The sequence below is a fragment of the Pimephales promelas genome, chromosome 4 (assembly GCF_988280905.1).
Source record: "Pimephales promelas chromosome 4, fPimPro1.hap1.1, whole genome shotgun sequence".
Lineage (NCBI taxonomy): Eukaryota > Metazoa > Chordata > Actinopteri > Cypriniformes > Leuciscidae > Pimephales > Pimephales promelas.
The window spans coordinates 15,351,740-15,373,914 of record NC_142772.1 but is presented as its reverse complement, the minus strand read 5'-3'; the positions used below and the strand labels follow the sequence as shown (position 1 = coordinate 15,373,914).

Genomic DNA, 22,175 nt, shown 5'->3' with positions numbered 1-22,175 from the left:
GACCTAAAGAACTTAATGATTTGCGCCCTGTTGCTCTTACCTCTGCAGTTATGAAATGTTTTGAGAAAATAATTTTAAAACAACTTATTCATGAGGTTTCACCTCTTTTAGATCCGAATCAATTTGCCTATCGTGCAGAGAGAGGTGTTGAGGATGCACTGCTATCTTTGATTAACAGCACTCATGAGCATCTTGAGCATACTCAGAGCCTGGTCAAGATTGTGTTCATTGACTTCAGTAGTGCTTTTAATACGATCCAACCCCACCTGTTGGTGAGAAAATTAGTGCACCTAGGAGTAAATCCACAATTGATTTTATGGATCTATGACTTCTTGACTGAGCGTAGTCAGCAAGTCAGATTCAATTCATGTATATCTTCCTTAAAAACGACAAACACAGGTGCACCACAAGGGTGCGTTCTGTCGCCTATTTTATACTCACTATACACCAATGATTGTCAAGCTACCTCTTCATCCTACACTTATTTTAAATATGCTGATGACATAGCATTGGTTGGCTTTTTAAAATCAGACAATTCTTCTGTGAGCGGATTTCAGAGGGAATTGCAGGGCTTCACTCATTGGTGTTCTGAGAACTTCCTCGAAATCAATGTGAAGAAAACAAAAGAGATGGTCATAAATTTTAGTAAAAACAAAATAACAGTTCCCTCCTCTGAGATCAATGGTGAATTGGTGGAGAGAGTCGCAACATATAAATACTTGGGAGTTGAAATTGATTCGAAATTAACTTTTAATGAATGTGCACTGAAAAAAACTAAGAAAATGCACCAAAGGATGTATTTCCTAAGAAAATTATATAATTTTAGACTAGAAAGACACATTCTTGTTATGTTTTATAAAAGTTTCCTCCAGAGTGTTCTGTCCTTTGGCCTTATCTGTGTGTTTGGTAACATGCATGTTAAAGATCAAGGGAAACTGCAGCGCATGATTAAGATGGCCAGCAGGATCATTGGAATTGACCAGGTGTCGGTAGCTCAACTGTATAATGAACTTATCTTAAAAAAAACTGATCAGATCCTCAAGGATCCTGCTCACCCTCTTCATTATAAATTTATGAGAAGTAATAGGTCAACTGGTAGAATTATACAACAGAGAATTAGAACAGAGAGGTACAATAAATCATTTGTACCTACATCAATCAGATTGTATAATGATCAAGTACATCGCAAGTTGTTATAGTTTTAGCTTTAAATGTTGGATTGTGATTGTCAAATCCACAGTATTGTTATTCTTTTTGTGTTTCTCTTTTAATGTTTTGTTTTTAGAAGGTTTGTTGTGATAACAGCGCGTAATGACTACATGAATTTCCCCTTGTGGGATAATAAAGTTTACCTTGACCTTGACCTTGTCAAGTTCGTTATTTCAAATGTAGGCGCGTGGTATGCGCGCTCAAAATGGAAGCGATGCGGTCGTGGTTCCACACGCGTCCACATCGCATCGAGATAAAATCATCTCAACTTTTCAGAATGCCGCAAGCACACCATAAGCGCACAGTAGGTCACGTGACAAGAACCAACCGGAGCACAACCGCCCTAGCGCTTTGGAAAAAGGAGAATGCGGCGCGCCCAGCATTTTCTACATGTTCTTAGGCGCTATATGTGAATCCTGCCTAAGAGGTTAAAAAGAGGTTTTTGGCAGCATGTTAGTGGCATCCTTTTAACCAACTGTTTAGCGGCTGTTTCTTTTAATCCTAAACACACACACACACACACAGACACACACTGTCAAACATACGGTCATACCCCAGGCAGTAGCCCTTCAGGTGGTGTGGGTGAGATGGCCTCTCTGTCCTGTCCCCGTGCACAGAGATGAGGGGACATGGTGGGAGACTCGTCTATAAAGGGCATGGTCTCTGAGCCATCCTGAGATTTCCTGTCCTCTGCAGTATCTCCCTCATAGCCATCAGTGTTGTAGTTGAAGTCTGTAGGGAAAAACAGAAGAGGTGTAAAGTAGAGCAACAGAAACTTAATATGGGTAAAGTCACAATGAAATGGAAGTAGCGACAGATCATTTCTTCCATATTGTGACGTAAATCTGAGAATAACAGATTATTGAAAATGAGAAAATTTAGGGTGAGGACATGGTTCTATGCATCAGTTGTTGATTGGATTTTGACATGGAATTTGTACTCAAAAGTGGATGCAAGATGAATGTGAGTTTGCAAGGGTTAAATGATTGGAGACATCCTACATAAGTCACCAGAGAGAAGAAGTTTCACTGGAAGTTCTTATTATGACATTTTTTGTTATTTTGATATTTTTGATTAAACATTACGAGGGCAAAACATTTTTTCTGCCGGAAAACAGGTTGCCCCACCTTAAACTCACACCACTGGTTAATGCTGCCATGTTGGGCTGCTCAAACAAACCGATGTTAAAAGTGTGTCACTTTTCTTTTTACTTCAACTTCACTTTTTAAATGACAATATCCTGGCCGGACTACTGTTGTCAGTGATAAGTATTTGAAATGAACATGATTTCTTAATGGCTAAAGAGAACGGTCGACTAGGTGCCAATGTGTTATTAGACCAAAGGTTCATTTTGCGCCGGAGTTCTCCTTTAAAGTGTTTATGAGTTCAGTAGTATTCACAGTAGACTTATCTTCATTAAAATGGAAAATGACACCTACTCCCACATGGTCTGACACTGGCACATAAACAAAAGACCTGCTTGACAACTCAACCCCCGAGGGACGGGGCCAGCCCGTCTGTCACCATGGCATTCCCTAAGGTTGTTATTGTGATGACCAATCATAACTAAATGAGGAACAGACCAATTGTAACACAACTTGGTCACAATGGCATGCTCCTTTCACTTGAAAACACACACATTGTGCGTCACATCAAAGTGACAGTTTGTCTTTCAATAACTCAAACTAGTAACAAAGCAAATACCGCAAGGCAACACACAATTTATGTTTGTTTTATTTATTTCACCTCATCTTTAAAATTAACACTACAAAACAAAGCTTTAGTTGGTTATACATTCTAATTCTTTTATGTCTATGCATGTGAGATTTTTTTAGACATCAATAGTGTTCAATAGAGGGGCTGGTATTAAGACAGCAGAGGAAATAACTGCTCGGTTTAACTGTTGAGCAGGAAATGGGTTGAACAGGCTCTCACATCCGCTTTGCCTACAAAACATTCACACAAAATGACCAGCGCTGCATAGCCTATCACTCCACCAATCACTGCTGGTGCAGCAGGTCACAATCACCTTGTGTGAGGTGCATGCACAGCCCCAATGTAACTGCAATCTTGCTTGCTTCAAATTAGTTATGATTCATATTTAGGTACCCTAAAATATTTTTCAATGATATTTCATTAAATTGAATGCTGATCATGAGACTTTACCAGTTACAGTTACCAGTTATGCTACAGGAACATGTATGAAATTTCTTTAGCTCACCCTGTAACACTGGTTGCCGTGGAAGAGGTATTGCATCAATCTTTAAAAAGAAATTTGACTGTCGAAACATGAAGACAAACATCTTCTCAAGTTTCGAAGTTCAACTGATGCAAATTGACTTACTAAATCCGGTGCTATGTGTGCTGGTGTATCGACCACCTAAATCAAGTAAGAACTTTATCTCACCGAGTTCACCGAGTTCTTAGGGGGACTCATGACGAAGCATGATAGACTCTTGATGATCGGGGATTTTAATATTCATGTGTGTTGTCCCTCAGGTGTGTTGGCAAGAGATTTTTTAAATCTTATTAATTCTTTTAATCTTGTCCAGTCTGTGACAGGCCCGACTCATAAACAGGGTCACACCCTGGATCTTGTTTTATCTTATGGTGTATCAGTATGTGATCTTGAAATTACAGATACTGGTTTCTCTGATCATAAGTCTGTTTCTTTTAAAATTTCTCTATCATACCCTGTGGGGAAATCCTGCGTGCCCCCTCTCAGGGCTCGTATTATGAACTCTGAAACCACTGAAGTTTTTTGTAGTATGTTTAATGAGGTTGCCACCTCAAATGTGCATGAAAGCTCACCATCGCACTTGTGTGCGGATGAGCTATTATCTTCTTTTATGCTTACATCCACCAATATTTTAGACTCTATTGAGAATGAGGAGTTGACATCATTTTACAGAGCCCCTCCCCTCTCCGCCATGTTGGTAGGATTCCCACGGCAAAACAGTATTGTTTACGCGTGTTTTTAGCTCGGTAGTAAAGGAGTTTCTCGCAATACCGCACTGTTTTACCATGCCTGGAAGTAATTGCTGCGTTAAAAACTCCTCCAGGAACTCACACGATACATAATTATGGAAAACATAGGAACAATGGAATACAGTTTTTGGGGTTACCGAAATTGACAGCAGGGAGAGTTTGATCTAATGAGGAGACGCTGGATTGCTAGGTTTGCTGATGCCTTTAGTATACGATTTTCACTGTTTGCTGTGCCTTAACGAACATATGCAAAAGTGTTGTTTGAGTGCCTTGTTCATTACTTTTTTATTTCATTGAAATAAATGTTTGAAACAACTTGATATGGCTTAACAATATTTATTGAGAACTGAAATATATAGGCTATTTGGACAACGCAAGTTTCATGGACAACATAACTAATAATAATAAAATATACTGTTATTAGTGCAAAACAACAAATATATTGATGGTGCTTCTCCAAATACAGCTGTTTTGCACTTTGTGTGCGTTTGTTCCTGTAAGGTCCCTTTTCTTTCACCTTATCTTTTAGCATTGCTTTACTTTCTTCCTTTTTTTCTCGTATTCTGAGATCCGTCTCTGTCCTGCCAAAATAATAAATGCGCAAAAATTAAAGAGCTCTGGAATGTTTAGTCGCGTCTATGGGTTCTAAAGGCGTTGCCCCTGGTAACCGATAGCGTCTCCTACCATCATGGCCAACCGACTCAGACCCGGCCCAAATCGGCACGTAACTCATTCTCAATTGCACCGATTAAGGCTAGACGTATCAAACCAAAATTAGAACCATGGTTAAATGATGCCACTCGTGCTCTTCGTAGGTTGTGTAGACCTGCAGAGCGAAAATGGAAGAAAAATAAGCTTCAAGTTTTTTCATGACATTTACAGGGACCTGTTATCAAAATATCAGAAAATGGTTAAAACTGTGCGGGACAAATATTTCTCTGATCTTATTGAAAAAAATGTCCATAACTCTAGGGTTTTATTTAGTACACTAAATGCTGTGATACATCCTCCAGCCTCAGATGGTATTGATGTCTCTGTACAAACCTGTGAAACCTTTCGCACACATTTTATGGAGAAGATTGCTCGTATTAAATCTTCTATTCAGCCCTCTGATCATGATCCTTCAATTCCACCGGCGACTGTCTCTGCTGTTTTTCATCGGTTTGAGCCTTGTGTCTATACCTACACTGGAGAGGTTAGTCAAACATTTGAAGCCTTCTACTAGTCCTCAAGATGTTATTCCGACCCATATTTTTAAACAGACTTTCAATGTCATTGGCCCTAGTATTTTGACCCAAATAAATTGCTGTCTGGCCATGGGTTCCGTGCCAGCCTATTTAAAACACGCTATAGTGCAACCTTTAATTAAAAAAATCGAACTTAGATCCGACAGATTTATCTAACTTTAGACCAATCTCAAAATTACCGTTTCTCTCAAAGGTTTTAGAAAAAGTTGTTTTTAGTCAATTACAATCTTTTTTAGAGAAGAATTCTGTGTTTGAAACCTTTCAATCCGGTTTCAGGAAAAAACACAGCACAGAATCTGCTCTTTTAAAGGTGCATAATGATATTCTACTTAGTGCTGACTCAGGATCCTCAACGGTTTTGGTGTTATTAGATCTTAGTGCAGCATTTGATACTGTGGATCATAAAATCTTGGTCTCTCGTTTGAAACACCATGTTGGAGTGCGAGGAATGCCCCTTCAGTGGTTTAAGTCCTATCTAACAAATCGTAGTTTTGCAGTCAAATTTGGTGAATGTTTGTCAACGCTAGCTCCACTTACATGTGGTGTACCGCAGAGGTCCATTCTTGCTCCTCTTTTGTTTTTGTTATATATGCTTCCTTTGGGTTCTATTTTTATTAAACATGGTGTTTCGTTTCACTGTTATGCCGATGACACGCAGATTTATTTGCCTTTCAACAATAATACTTTAAATCTGCTTCTGGACTGTCTAAATGACGTGAAAAGCTGGATGGCTTTAAATTTTCTGAAACTAAATGATGATAAGACAAATAAGAAATTATTTTATTTGGACCAAATGAAAAAACAGTTGCTCTAAGTAACAATCTTGGATCCCTGGCTATGTACAATAAGCCCCCTAGGCGTATTATTTGATAAAGACCTCAAATTCGATAAGCAAATAAATAATGTAGTTAAATCCTGCTTTTTTCATCTTAGACTTTTATCCAAAGTAAAGAGCTTTCTTTCTTTTAATGACCTTGAGAAAGTGATTCATGCTTTTATTTTTTCGAGACTCGATTATTGCAACACTCTCTACACGGGAATTAGCCAGAAAGCGTTGGCACGCCTACAGACAGTCCAAAATGCGGCCGCTAGGCTACTGACTGGTACAAAAAAGCGGGAGCATATTACTCCAATCTTGCACTCTCTTCAGTGGCTGCCAATCCGTTTTCGTATAGAATATAAACTGTTATTGTTTGTTTTTTTTCAAATCCTTAAAGGGTTAGTTCACCCAAAAATGAAAATTCTGTCAGTATTTACTCACCCTCATGTTTTTCCAACCCCGTAAGACCTTCGTTCATCTTCGGAACACAAATTAAGATATTTAAGATATTAAGATTGCTCCTGCATACAGTCCATAGGCTTCTTGAGGGACTGACTCTTGCTGTCCCCGAAAAGTCATTAAAGACATCGTTAAAATAGTCCAAGTGACTACAGGGGCTCAATCTTAAGTTTGTCAAACGACGAGAACACTTTTGTGCGCAAAAAAACAACAAAAATAACGACTTTATTTCAACTATTCACTTCCTTCTCCATGAGCCTGTAAGTCAGTTAACGTAGTGTGATTGCGTAGAGCTACGTCACACGTAGGCTCACTATTGGCCGACGCTGGTCATGTGTGTGTGATGCGTGTGACGTACAATAACGGAAGCTTACGCTATTAAACTAGTAACCTGACTCGCGCAGAGGGAGAAATAAACGAATAGTTGAAATAAAGTCGTTATTTTTGTTGTTTTTTTTGCGCACAAAAGTGTTCTCGTCGTTTGATAAACTTAAGATTGAGCCCCTGTAGTCACTTGGACTATTTTAACGATGTCTTTAATGACTTTTCGAGGACAGCAAGAGCCAGTCCCTCAAGAAGCCTATGGACTGTATGCAGGAGCGATCTTAATATCTTAAATATCTTAATTTGTGTTCCAAAGATGAACGAAGGTCTTACGGGGTTAGAACAGCATGAGGGTGAGTAAATACTGACAGAATTTTCATTTTTGGGTGAACTAACCCTTTAAATGGTCTGGCACCTACATACTTTGATTCCTTAGTGAAACATCATACATCGAATAGACTCTTACGGTCCTCTGATCAGTTTCTCTTAATGATCCCTAGATCCAGACTTAAATATAGGGGGAGATCGTGCTTTCTCGATCGCTGCCCCGAAACTTTGGAATCTATTACCCATTCACAATAGATTGGCTCAGACTATTATTAAAAACCCACCTATTAACTCAGGCTTTTAATTCTTCTGGGCTGTAGAGAATCGAGGCGAATCAAACACAACTTAATCAAATTAATCTCTCATGGGATTAATTCACATGGCTTCAACACTCCAAAAGTTCTGGAGCCCACATTCCAGAGTCACGGAACGGCGCCAAGGGTTTGCTTTAAGGGATAATCTTCCCCCACTCAGAGAAGAAATTTATTGCCCCACAGGCCCAAGAGATGGGCACTAAACAGGACGAACGTGTCAATATGGTAACGTTTTACTAAGACAAATCGGCTCCAAAATGGTGGAACGAGAGGCTCACAACAAAGACCCCTTTGATTCCCTGACAGAGATGTTCAACAGAACACCTCTCCTCGTCCCCTACGAGTTGAACTCTCAGCGACCTCACTGTTGAGATCTCTCAGAGATCTCACGCATAAAATCATATAAACTCACCACAGAACAATTCTTGGACCTATAACCAATCATAATTCTTGTTGTTCCTACACTTCATGTGTTATTATGCTTAGATCACATAATAATCGTGTAATTGTTGTTAACTATTAACTCTCGTAATTGTTATACAACCATTAGAAGTGTGAATGCCTCGTTTACGCTTAAACGAACCGTATTCTCCTAATTCAAAAGATGGCTTGACTGAAATCTGTCTAAAATGCTTTGTTGTATGATTATAATATATAATCTTAAACTGTGTTCTTTTGTTCTCTGCTAAGTGCTGGAGACCAGCTCACAGACCATGCATAAATTATGATAATCAAGAAGTAGATCCACCTCCTGAGATCATGCCATTACCCATTGGCCTGAAGTTTCTTGGAGGTTGGACTAGAGTTTAAGTTAAAGATCCGAACAAAGGACCTCATGTTTAGATTAAGGAGAGATTTTTGTGGAGATGTTGTTCCGTTCAATGTTCCGTGCCTGTTAGATTTTTGTTCGTGTTTGTAACTGTTAAGTCCGTGCCTCTCTCTAAAACCAGCAAGAGAGTGTTCTGTTCGTGCTTATCTCTGAAACAAAGAACGTGTTCGCATGCTTCTACATCGACTAGACCAAATTCGACCAGCAGACGAATAACCCATCAAGATCAGGGTTACAATTCATCTCAGTCAAGCCATCCGACTCGCCTTACTTTCATTTCTTTCCTTTATTTCCTTTTTCGTAAAAGTCTCGTTTCGAAGTTAAGTTTGCAACGCGCTTCGAATTGGAAAAGACTCTCATTCGCTTGCTAATCACACGTGACCAGCGGCGAAACTTCCATTCCTGCACTTCAAAGACAACCAACCACGCAACGGACCCGGCCGGGAAACTCCCCTTCGACGCAACGCAGACAAAGGAAATTCCCTCAGCCACTACAAAGTGCAAGTACTCCAGGCTCTAACTGAACTGGTGCTAATGTTAATTGAATAACCTCTCTAAGAAATGAAGGTTCAAATTAATGCTTGGTGGTCCCTTCAGGTCATGTCTTACGTGCATATAGAAAGTTGAAACTTTCTCTCACTCTTTCCAACTCACTCTTTCCCTTTCGCGACTGTATGAATGTGTGTGTGTGTGTGCGTGATTATGTTTAGACCTTAGTTGTGTTTAGAATAGCTAATAAAGTCTTCCATATATTTGAAAAGATAAATCTTCTTGTGTCGTGTTTGCACATTTAATGTCTTGTACTGTTCGATCTAAAGTTACCTTGCTAAGTCATAGTGTTTCACTATAGATTTGGTTATAATTACGGCCCGTTCAAATGAATTCTAAGCGAGTCATTTGCTCGGTTCAGTGATTCGGTTCCATAGATTCATTGCAAATCAATGAATCATTTCCCTTTGAGCTAAATTGGCCTTCGGCCCCCTTAAATACATTTTATGTATATTATTAAATGTTGCATTTGCTACAGGGCATTGAGCCGTGATTTCTCTGTTGCTGTTCGTTGTTTTTCTGTTGTGTTGTCTATGTATTTATTGTTTATTTGTTATCGCTGGAAAGCACATTGGTGCAACTGTAGTTGCAATAAATTGTGCTATATAAATACAATAAAGAAAGAAAGAAAGAAATATGTCAAAAATATGGCTCAGGAGCAAAATTTCACCCCAAACTTAAAAATTAAGAAAAAAGTATCTTAAAGCAAATAAAGTCTAACATTTTCTACATTGTGAGATTGTTTTCATGACAATTAAACACAGTTTTCACTGTTGTTCTCATTAGTATAAATAATGGCAGTGACTTCCGGTTGGGCAGTGAAGCACGATGGCAGGTTAAGCTGTGAGCTCCCTTATGTCAGTTTAAAAACTTCGCTAAACTTGATATATATTTGTTGATAATTTTCGTGTGCTTAGAGATGAGTGGAGGTAACAAATCTAAAGCTAAAATAAACCCTGAAAAGCAAGGTAAAGACCCCAAACGAACAGAGACAGACAGCATGCAAGAAAAAGAAGAAAATGGCGACCGACAAACTTCAGACGCTCTGGGCGCGGGCTTAAATGCTATAAGTAAGCAGATACAGGAATTTCGCAGCGAGCTGAAAGTGGAGCTCGGGTCACTTAAAGATGAACTCAAAACCCAGATGAAACGCGAGCTAGAGGAGTTTAAAGAGGACATAAATAAAAATCGTGGCAACAACACAAGAAATAAAGGAACAAAATGCAAAAGCTGAGGCCACCTTGTTGCGTGTTGAAGAAATGGAATGCTGGAGCACCGAGACTGATGACCTACTACACATACTTCATACTTCATACAAGAACACAAAAAGATGATGGAAAAATTGATGGACCTCGAGTCGCGGTCCAGAAGAAATAACCTGCGGATTTTCGGAGTGCCAGAAGAGGCCGAGAAGGGGTCTGTTACTCAGTTCGTCAAAGAAATTATCCTACATCAAGTCGTATGTTAAAGGCAAGAAAATTTTGAAAGAAGCGGGGATTCGATTTCAGACTCCATTTACAAAGATGAGAGTTCACTGGGATATGGAGTAAAAACATACAACGAAGCGGGAGAAATACTTGCGTGATAGAGGATATAAAGTGACGGATTCCGAAGATTCAGCCGGCCCAACAACGTTACTGGAACGACTCGAGGCACAGAAAAGTTTAGCATGGCAACGGGTCGGCAGAGAACGGAGAGCAGAGGCATTTCGGAGGACAAACACGGTGAATTTGTAAGAAACCCTCTATATGACGACGTGAACAAGGGATTAATACATAAGGGGTTAAGGGGAAACAATGTTGCGCGATGACCGTATTTAGAACAATTCACAATTCAATAATACAGTGAGAGGCGTTTGTGAACATGCACTGACTTAGGGGAGACATGCACAATGAAGAAAATATATGGGTGCAAAAACATCTTACAGACTGCATCTCATATCTAGAAGGGGGCCCTCAGTTCAGCTGAGGCTTTCCATCTCTACGGAGACAGTGACTCAAAACCCTAAGTTCTGGGTAAACATTCCCATCTGGAGGTCAATTGATATCCTTTCAGTTAATCGAATATGTTTTGGTTTATGTAAAAGTTGTTTAGTAGTTTGTACTTGTTCAAATGTTTGCCAGTGGGGTTATCATTATACAATAATAATTATTATAGAGATAGGTGAATGCAGGAGAGACATTGAGATAATGTCTTTGAATATTAATGGATTAGGGAACCCAGCCAAAAGAGCTAAAGATTCAAGCCTGGTGCCGTTCAATGGCGACTCGGTACTACTCTCTGTTTTGTTTGTTTGTTTGGTGTTGTCCTGCAAGTTTTTAGAACCCAGCTTTGGTATTGTTCGGTATGACAGATCTGCATTACTTCACGTTCGGGACAGCATGCCTGTTCTTCTGCCCGATCTACCGCCGGATTTCCAAATACACAAGGAGGGGCTTAAATAATGCTGGAAGACTCGGAAGCGGGGTGGGAGGGGTGGCGCTCTTGTTCGGCTGAGGCATCGCGTCCATCGCCCAGCTCTACCAAGCCTGATTCTTCCCAATGTCCGCTCCCTGGTGAATAAAATGGATGAACTTTCTATGCTCATACAAACACAGACTTCAGGGATGCCACTGCTATCTGCCTGTCTGAGACCTGGTTAGTTGAAAGTTTCCCGGACTCCATGTTACAGCTAGCCGGCTTTTCTCTACACCGTGCTGACCGCACTGCGTGTTCACTAAAACTACGTGGAGGTGGGGTTGGCTGCTACATTAATAGCAACTGGTGCACGGACTGCAAAAACTTGTCACAAACCTGTTCTCCAGAGTTGGAGTCTCTCACGGTGATGTGTAAGCCTTTTTATTTGCCTCGTGAGTTTTCTTCTGTTGTTTTGATGGTTATTTACATTCCCCCGGAAGCTTCTGCTCCGGCGGCACTGCAGCAACTTGTGCATAATATCACGGAAGTAGAAAACAATAATCCTGACGCTGCCATGTTTGTGCTAGGAGACTTCAATCACGTCTTCTTGAGAAAGGCACTCCCCAGATACAAACCCCAAATCCAGATTGCTACTAGGAAGGATAAAACTCTGGATCAATGCTACTCTCCTATTTCTGAGGCATATCATGCTGTGGCCAGGGCCCCTCTGGGTGAGTCCAACCACAACACTATCTTTCTCATTCCGAAATATCGCCAGAGACTTAAAGTGGCAAAACCAACTGACAAACTTTTTAGGATATGGTCCCCACAAGCTATAGACACATTACAGGACTGTTTAGACTCCACAGTATGGATCAACTTTTGGGCTGATGGTCAGGATATTAACATCTTTACTGATACCGTTACATCCTATATTCTGTGAAGGTGTTTGTATTCCTACTAGAGCTGTTTATGTCTTTAATAACAGTAAGCCCTGGTTTAATAATGAACTGAGAGTGCTATGTAAGGCAAAACGGGCTGCTTTTAAGACTGGTAATATGGGTCGATACAAATTACTGAAATATGAATTCCAGCGAGCTGTGTTGAAATCCAAGGCTTCCTATAAAGCTAAGCTTGAAAATAAATTACATGCAAATGACATCAAAGGTGTTTGGCGTGGGCCGCAGGACATTACTGATTATAAGATCAAACTCCATGTTCTTGTCAGTGACCCCTTCTCTTCCTGGGAGGCTTAAATGACTTCTACTGTCGTTGACAGTGGTGGTCACCTTCCTCCCCCCTGCTATAGAGAGCAGGAGGAATCTCTGAGCATGATGTTAGAATCTTGCTCCGTCAGCAGAACACCAGGAAGGCGGCGGGGCCTGATGGCGTAATGACTTCTACTTTAAGACACTGTGCTGATCAATTAACATCTGTCATCACTTTTATCTTTAACTGGTCTCTTCAAATTGGTATTGTGCCTGCTTGTTTTAAATCTGCTGTGATCATCCCAGTTCCAAAGAAGGATAGAATCTCGTGTCTTAATGATTATAGGCCTGTGGCTTTAACTTCTGTCATTATGAAAGTGTTTGAGTGTCTGATATGTAAACATCTGTCTAGTATTTCACTTGACCCCCACCAATTTGATTATAGAGCAAATAGGAGTGTTTATGACGCAGTTTCACTATGTTTGCACTCTATTCTTCAACATCTGGAGTTTAAATCTACATATGCACGTGTCATCTTTGTGGATTTTAGTTCTGCATTCAACACAATTGTTCCTGTGAAGTTGATTAACACTTTACAGGAGCTAGGTGTTAGAACATCACTCTGCAAGTGGATTTTTAACTTTTTATGTGATAGGAAGCAAGTGGTTAAAATGGGTGATTACGTCTCGCAGTAAAAATCCCTGAACATTGGTGCCCCACAAGGCTGCATCCTATCTCCACTTCTGTATTCTTTATACACACAATTCTGTCAGTCACACAGTAGTTCTGTTCTGTTATTTAAGTTTGCTGATGACACTTCTGTAGTTGGTCTTATTACTAATGGGGATGAGTCTGACTACCGCAGAGAAGTGGAGGGGCTGGTGAAATGGTGCGAAAGTTTTAACTTGTCAATTAACATCTCAAAAACCAAGGAACTGGTAGTGGATTTTAGAAAGACCTCAAGTCCCCTCCGTATGCTCTCCATAAATGGGGTAGAGGTGGAGAGGGTCACTTCCTTCCAGTTTCTTGGGACTACAATCCAGGAATCCCTATCATGGGAGCTCAACGCTAATATTAAGATCAGTAAAGCACATCAGCGACTCCACTTCTTGCGGCAGCTCAAAAAGTTTGGTGTCAGCCGAGTTGCCATGACCCACTTTTATAGGTCTACAATTGAAAGCGTCCTCACTTTCTCCATGCTTGTCTGGTTCGGTCAGGACAAAACTAGGATGGAGACAGTAGTACGCAGGGCTTCAAAAATCATAGGCTGTAGCCTCCCTTCACTTTCTTCACTCTTCACTAGAATAATCTTCTTCTTCAAAGAATAAAGGCTAAAAACATCATAGCGGACCACTCTCACCCTGCTAACCATCTCTTTAATCTCCTTCCATCAGGAAGAAGATATAGGAGCATTAAAACTTCTACATCACGCTTCAGAGACAGCACCTTCCCTCTGGCTATTATCTTAATGATTTATGACATAAAGTATCTTCTTATTAAACGGTCTGTACACTTACAAAGTTCTCAATGCTTCGTTTTGCATGTATGGAGCCTCATTATGTTACTGCGTTAGTGTGGGGTAGGGCTGCAAAAACGTCAACGAATGTCATTATCGATTAGTTGGTCTGATTACGTCACAGGGATTGTTTACATGCTACATGCGCTTCTTACATGCGCGCTTCATGAGGCACACAAGCAGTCTCTCTCCCTCGCCGCTCCACCCTGCCTCGCGCGCGCAACACGGACGGTTTGGAGCACATTATCAATATCTTCTGTCTCGCATGCGCGCTCTTGATTCCGTGAGTTTGAACTAATTTGCGGGCATCAGGAAACCGCTATCAATATGCAGCATACACGAAAATCATTCACCTTTCGGTATATTCGCCGTTTTGAAACCAAAATAGGTGACCTACATTAATTGTGTATACTTTATGAAGCCATACTATAGTATAATGTGAGATAGAAATGTATATTTAAGTCATTAAATTCAAGTTAACCTAAGCTTTTCCCTCCACTGCAGTCATTCTCTATTCGGTGTTCAAACAGCGCGTCACGTTACAACAGTTAACATGATGAAACTCGTTCCAAGATGATTTAATGTTATTATTATAATTAATCCATAGATAAAGGTCTATGATGGTTTCTATCTTGCTAGACTTTTATTGCTGTAACTTAATCACTTTCTACGAGTGTCTGTTAGCTCACAACACTTGAGCAGTGTCTGCGCACTATAATTGTTCTTCACGTGCACAGTAGCCTAACTGAAATTTAAAACTGTTAAAAGAAAAGGCTTAATAAAATATTGCATAGATACTGTATAATACACAGTCTTGGTGTTTTTAACTTTAATAAGGCGGACACTGAAGAGCTGCGCGCCGCCCTGTGACTCCGTGTTGCTTCAAGCGCATCATTCAGCGCTCGCGATGCGCATAAGCACTTTGTGCAGCTCTTTCATGATCATGTCATAATACTTTTGCGCAATGAAAGCTTATTAATTGCCTTTCTTGTTCGGCCCTATCTATTATATTTTGCTTCCTCACTAAACAGCTGTGCTTTACATTTAAAACAGATGTGAATCTGATTTTTAAGATGTTTTTCATGAATGTATAAGAACAATACAAAGAGCAATGTGTAACGTTTTACCAGAGTTAGTGCTACACTTATTGTCTCTTATTTGTTCCCCACTAAGGAATGTTTTTTTCACTAAATGTTCAAATTTTATAAAATTATTGTGCACTTGTGATATTTCTAGGCTAAGTTTTGCTGAGTTACCCACTAATCTAGTTTACAATAGCATTTTTGTCATAGGTTATGGTCGTATATATTTTTTTATTTATTCTTTATAAGTTGTCTGCAATGCATTAAGTCGATTGTTTAACACACAAAATAGTGTTTTTAGGGTTTTATTTAGTTAAAATAAACAAAAAAATGAAATGTATTTTTTATCCGATTAATCGAAAAAATAATCGTCCGATTAATCGATTATCAAAATAATCGTTAGTTGCAGCCCTAGTGTGGGGCTATTTTGAGCCTTGTTAGTGGTATAAACTAGCGATTTCTTTTTACTTAGTCAATGCCCCCATTACTAGCATTATACACTAAACAGTTTTTAGAGATAAAAGTCTTTACATTCGATTATCATGAAAACAAATCTCAGAGAACAGTTGACTATGTACCGACGTTTTATTAGACCAAAGGTTCATTGTTCGCCGGAGTTCTCCTTTAAGGGCGGGCTTCTTTCTGCCAGTAATTATCAACCTAGCAACCAAAATATAACATAACACAATAAATAACATTTTCGCATTCAATAGAGAGCGAGAGAGAGAGAGAGAGAGAGAGAGAGAGAGAGAGAGAGAGAGAGAGAGAGAGAGAGAGAAAGTGTGTGTGTTGAATCTGACACAAAACAGGACTTTAAAAAGAGATGCAGATTTACAAGAAGTGACAAGAGGAGGGATCATCTCACTAAGAGAGAATAATCCCACAAGGCACATGTTCTACCAGTCGAATTCAGTCAAAACAAAGAGAGTTTGACCACAGCTGCTGGATCTGAACACTTCACATAAATGTCTGACTAAGTTTACTGCCTCTCAACCACTCTGAAAAGAGGAAACCATGACAACAGAGCAGTAAAGTAGGCAGGAGATAATATCAGCGAGGCAACTGGAGAAAATGCTGTGAGGAGGTGGAAGACAGATCCATAGAGATGAACTGAATATATGGCTTTAATAACCATATTGCATGCATTTACATTCCAGAAACTGAAATAAATAGATAAACAAACTGATGACGAGAGTTTTATGTTTTCAGAAGACAAAAAATTCTGGCAAAGTGAATCCTCCATTGGCATGTTATGAAAACATCAAATACAATATATACCGTTGTTAATGTACTCTCATTAATATTGATATTAGCCCCTAAGGAAAGATCACGTCATTTGAAATGTACATGTTTTATTAAACAAAATGCTTTTTAATGTTTAATAACACCCATAAATTATTTATTGGCTGTACTTATTTAACAAGATCGTACCTTCAGCACTGAACAAAGGAACAATGAAAACAGTATCAGTCAAAGCTAACCCAGAAACACTGTTATTGTTATAGAAGCGGTTAATGTGGCTTGTTACTTTAATACTTTGTTAATGAGTTGTTGGATAATTTGTTAGAGACTAAACAGAAAATATCTACATATCAGGGTCTGAAATGTCTCAGTCCTCTCTTGCTCTTTTGTAATTTGAATTAGGTGAAGTGTGCATCAAGCATGACCAGAAAAATGAATTTGTTCTACCAAAGTAAAGTGAAATAGTGTCAAATAACAAATCTGATGCAAATGGAATAAACAGAATTTGTTTTATATTCACAAGAGGAAAAAAAACAATAGCATTAAATCAAACAAAACAGATCAAGATATAAAACAAAATCAAATGATATTTATTAAAAGATAATTTAAAAAGAAATTAGTGCACGGCAACTATTAATCGCGATTAATCGCATCCAAAATAAAAGTTTGTGTTTGCATAATATATGTGTGTATATATCTGTGTATAATTATTTTGTATTGTCTTGTATTGTTATTTAAATATAAAAAAATTATATTTAATATAAATTATGTATAAATAAATATATAGTATATACATGTAAATATTTCTTAAATATATACATGCATATGTGTATTTAAATATACAAAATAATTATACACAGTATAGACAAAAGTGCAGTGTAAAGTAGAGTCTGAAATTTTCGTGTGTTTTTTCAAGACACCTCTCAAAATGCTTGCTATGGATGCGAAAAACGCAGAAAATCGAACCCGATCCGAATGTTTTTATGACGGACAAAAGTTTTGGAGGCAGTGTGTAAATGTAATTGACAAAACGTGAGGTTGCATTTATTTTTTAACCTGCGAAAATTTCAGATGATATTTTCGGACTCAGTGTGCAAGGACCTTAAATCAAAAGTAATAAAGATTTTTTTTTTTTTTCAATTAAAAAGGTCAATAATTGTAATAATCGATTTAGTATAATTGGTTAATCAGTGTTTACTTCTACTATAGTTTTCAAAACATGCAGATACCTAATTTTATATAACAAATCATTCATGGCAAGTAAAAGTTCCCACAGTCCTGAAGCATATGAGCACTGACATTGTAATACCGAGTTGCCCAAACACCACACAAACACACATGCATACATATACATACACGCGTGCGCACACACACACACACACACACACAAACACACACACAAGGGTGTAAATAGGGGAGAATGAGGGGTGAACCTAATAGCATACTGTGGGGTGATTGACAATTAAAAGAATTATCACACAGAACAACACTTTTCCTGGTTAACTGCTCAATGTATTCTCCTTAGTGAATGAAACAAGCTTTCCCTCACAAGCCACCCCCTCCCTCCCCTCTCTAATGTGATCTGCGCGTTTCTGCCAGTCTTTCCTACATTTAACGTTCTCTGAAAGCCCTTTATGTAACTCAACCTTACAGCCGGAGTAAATGAACGGCAGACTAAACAACCACAACAAGTGCATCTCCTCAGCCTAGCATTACCCACAAACCCCTGCTGACAGCTTCTGCCCACATGACTTCCACCCAGAGATAAAGAGCCCATCAACACAACATTTAAATATTCATGAGAACAGCATATACTCTGGTTCTCACACAAACAAATTTGGAATAAAATCAGTTCACCATGAAAATGTTGTATATTTTTAATAAGTGCATGGAAATGGTACCTTGAGAAAGATGAGAGTGAGGAAAGAAGGAAAAGATAAGCTAGAAAAAGTGAAAGAAGAAAGAGGAATAAAAAAGGGAAAAAAGGAAATGAAAAAAGAGAAGGAGAAGAGAAGGAAGATGGAGATGAAAATAGGAAGAAAGGGAAAATAGAAGATATAGAAAGATAAGACATAAGACAAGGATGAGAAAAGAAAAGGTAGAAAATAAGAGAAAACATGGATGACAAGGGAAAAAGATTCACTTAAAATAAAAGTACATAAGTGCCATTATACCACAGTGACCTATTAAGATAAGAATAACACTGAACAGTACTTTGATACCATTGTACTATTTAACTACCATATTCATGTATCATTGACTTGTTTAAAAAGGGCCGACAATCGTCACTGAACAAACAGTTACTATACAACAAACAACATGCTCAAGAGGCTAATTCACATACAGCAAAAGATAACATTATTAGCACAGGCAAATTCAGCACAATTCTCACGCGAGCAGAGATGCTGGAACGAAGAGGAAAGAGGATTACGTACTGCTGTAGAGAGTGTTTATCCAGGAGAGCCTGGGCAGCTCACGAGTGCTCAGGTGCTCCATCCCCCCGCCTGCCGTCTCCTCCAGTGCTGCGTCTCCTCCGATCTCTTCCCTTACACGATCTCTCTCTTTACTCGCCCACAACTCGTCCGATCTACTTAGTGATTATGGAGGTAAATGGACATATGAGTTTGAGATTCAGAGCCGCTATGTGTTGCTGAGGAAAGCTTGACGTGTACTACAGCTCCTCACATGTAATGCGCTCGCTACCAACCGTTGCTATGGGAAGGAGAGGCACTCCTCCCCCCTCCCCCCCCCTCCCTCTCTCTCACTCATTCACTCTCGTTCAATCCCCTTTTCTTCAGTTCACTGCCTCAATTTTGGGGGCCAAGCTCTGAAAATGTGTAGGCACCTCTTGAAACCGTTGGCGTTCTTCTTCTTGTTATTCTTCCGTTTCTTCTTCTTCCGTATGGAAGTCTATTGCAGCCCACAGAAATGCTTGCGGGAAAGTAATGCAATTTGGCACACTGATAGAGGAACAGAACAGACACCATAGCAAATTTGGTGTATCTAACTCAATCCCCTAGTCCACCAACTGTCCAACGTTGTGCTCATGTTTATGCTAATAACTTTTTAACCTTAATGGCTAGAAATAAAATATTTTTTCCTCTGATCGCTTGGCTCAAGACGTTTCGATTGCACGCTATAATGTAATTTTCCGTCATGAAAATTTTTCTAGCATTTTTAATTTTTTGAAAAACCTATTTTTTCGAATTCGTCACATCCACACGAAGCCAGAGCTTTCCCTATCCAACTTTTTTTTTCCTCGTTCTAAAAAAGTCTGTAAACACGGCAGCGTCTCGAAAAATATCTGCGTACACACAAAACCACTGAAACTGACTCAAAACGATCTAGTATACATCCCAAACAAGTATGTGGCGCTGTAATTCTGCCACAGAGATACACTAAAAATGCAAGAAGAAGACTTAGAGCATGCGCATAAAACCTTGCATGCTGTAGGCTACTATATAGACAGTAAAATGAATGCTAGGCTATACAATAATATTAGGCACAGTCGCTTCTTTTCTTTTTTTTCTTTTTTACCAAGAACTTTATTGAACAACTATAAATAGCCTGGTACAAAAAAGGGAGTCACGATATTCGATTAGTTAACGGACCCTTGCCACAAAGAACCGGTAAAAGTAACGAATGTGTCAAATATAGACATTTTAATTGTTTATTAATAAACTAGTGTTTTCTGTGTCATTCTTGACTGAAAAGATGTTGACGATGCTCACTCGCCACTTCGCAGTATTGTGAACGCGCCTATGGAGTAGGCTAATGCACTTCATACAGATTAGGATATAAGAGAGAGTTATCTGTTTCTTTTCATCTTAAATTGTTGCTCGATGTTGTTTAAACATAGACATTTCAAGCTTTCTATATATTTCTGAGTTTCAGTTCACAAATACCTAGCAAACACCAAGAACTTCCTATAGCAACCACAGATGACACCGTTCATTCAAACTCCTTGTTCCCCGCAAACTCCTCCACAGGGATTTGGTTTGATGTGGTAACAACCCCCTGCTCTCCAGAAAACACTGGGTGTGTGTTAGGGTTGGGCAATTTAACAATTACACCATTTATTTATTTATTTGCCTTTGGATTAGGGATGTTAACCGATGACCGTCTGACCGATGGTTGACCGTATCAACGTTAACCGATCAAAGTTGACGGTAGTCGGTTAAAAAAAAAATTGGCGCGACGTCACAGCGTTTGGGTTTGCGCGCTCACAAGATTTGCGAAAAGTAAAGGCTTCAGTCTAAAACACTCGAGGTTAGAGGGCAGACGACAGGATGAAGCGTGCAAAGAAAATAGTGTGTGAGACCATTTCACCTAAAAGAATGACACAGATGTAAGTTGCTGGGCTTAGATTTGGAAATACATTACATTTACATTTCAGTGGTAACAGATAAGGTGATGATAATGATCATCATCATCATCTTTCTTTATTATTGTTAGCACTAACGTTAACGTCACCTCAAACTAAAGCAGCGTCTCTTCGGAGCTATCATTTTCTTAAATGAGCCACGGCAATGTTTGAGCTTCTAACGCTAGACTAACGCCTCTATTTTCAACGCGATCACATTGTACCCAAACCATTTCGAAACTAAAAAGGAGTCTCCGATTACATACAAGTTCCTTGGCGCCGCATTTGCGGGAATTGGGGGGGGACTCATGATGACGTGTCAGTATATATTTTTGAGGGCGCTTTTAACCCTTAAACTCAGAATGGTAAATTAAAGCTTGGCTGGACTGAATTGATCCCTTTTGACACCTTTGTTACCAAGAGACACTTAACAAGAGAACATCTCAGAGCTCGATGATGGCTTCAAAGAGATGTCTTATCAGGTCCCACCACAGACACACATACGAACATTCCTCTGCATGTAATCCTGAATTATGTGATCAAAAATATGTTGGGAAAATATGAAAATATGCATGTTTGATTAGTTATGTTATGCTATATTGCGTGATTATCTTGTGTGTAGTTTGAATCCTAAGTGTGTATTTTTGTTTTAAGAATGATCTACAATATTGTCCTACAAATCGACATCCGAACTAGGTCGTAAAAGTTTTATGACCTCCTCCTCCAAACAGGAACCCACATTCCTGCTCTCACACACTCACACAATCTCACCCAAAGAATCGCCAGAAAGGGGAAATCTTCCAACAAAGTGCCTAATGTTTCAAATGTATTCATTTTGTGCATCAATGTCTTCACGATGCTATACAGGAACTACTGACAATTCTATTGTGTGTTCATCAAACTTTAAAATGCTTATAATTCTGCATATGATTGTAAGGTTAGGTTTCTTTTACTTGGTATTGCCATATTTGGTATGCACGGAAAGCTCTCTTGATACTGAAACTGAATATATGCATCATATTATAGTAAAATGTAAGATACTATGTTTACCACATGTCTGGGTAGAAATGACAAAGTTTGGCACCATGATAAACTATGCAGATGAGGTCTCCGGACAGGACAAAGGAGAATTTTCCCGCTCAAGGATACTCTAACATGATTGGTTCACGTATGCAAAGTAGGCTTATGGTAATCGATCCCATAAAGTAGGCCAATCTAGAGTTGTCCGCGAGGCACTTCCAATTCCAGAGAGAAGACCCATGACTCCCGCTTAGGGAGTGTGAGCTCTCATCTCCGTTTTC

The 22,175-nt window shown here is 39.2% G+C and overlaps 1 protein-coding gene across 2 annotated transcripts in view; it reads right to left on the bottom strand.

Annotated features, from left to right (window-relative positions):
* The window catches only part of abr (ABR activator of RhoGEF and GTPase), a 490,118-nt gene that overhangs the window by 418,739 nt on the left and 49,204 nt on the right, over positions 1 to 22,175 (bottom strand). Inside the window, exons 1-2 of one of the 2 annotated variants that reach the window (XM_039662201.2) lie at positions 18,947 to 19,223; positions 1,763 to 1,941 (exon numbers count right to left, since the gene is read on the bottom strand). In XM_039662201.2, the coding sequence (XP_039518135.1) occupies positions 1,763 to 1,941; positions 18,947 to 19,007 (240 nt within the window). In that variant the 5' untranslated portion in view covers positions 19,008 to 19,223. Of the gene's footprint in view, positions 1 to 1,762; positions 1,942 to 18,946; positions 19,224 to 22,175 lie in introns of those variants that run through there. The other variant, XM_039662200.2, reaches the window with a different exon arrangement.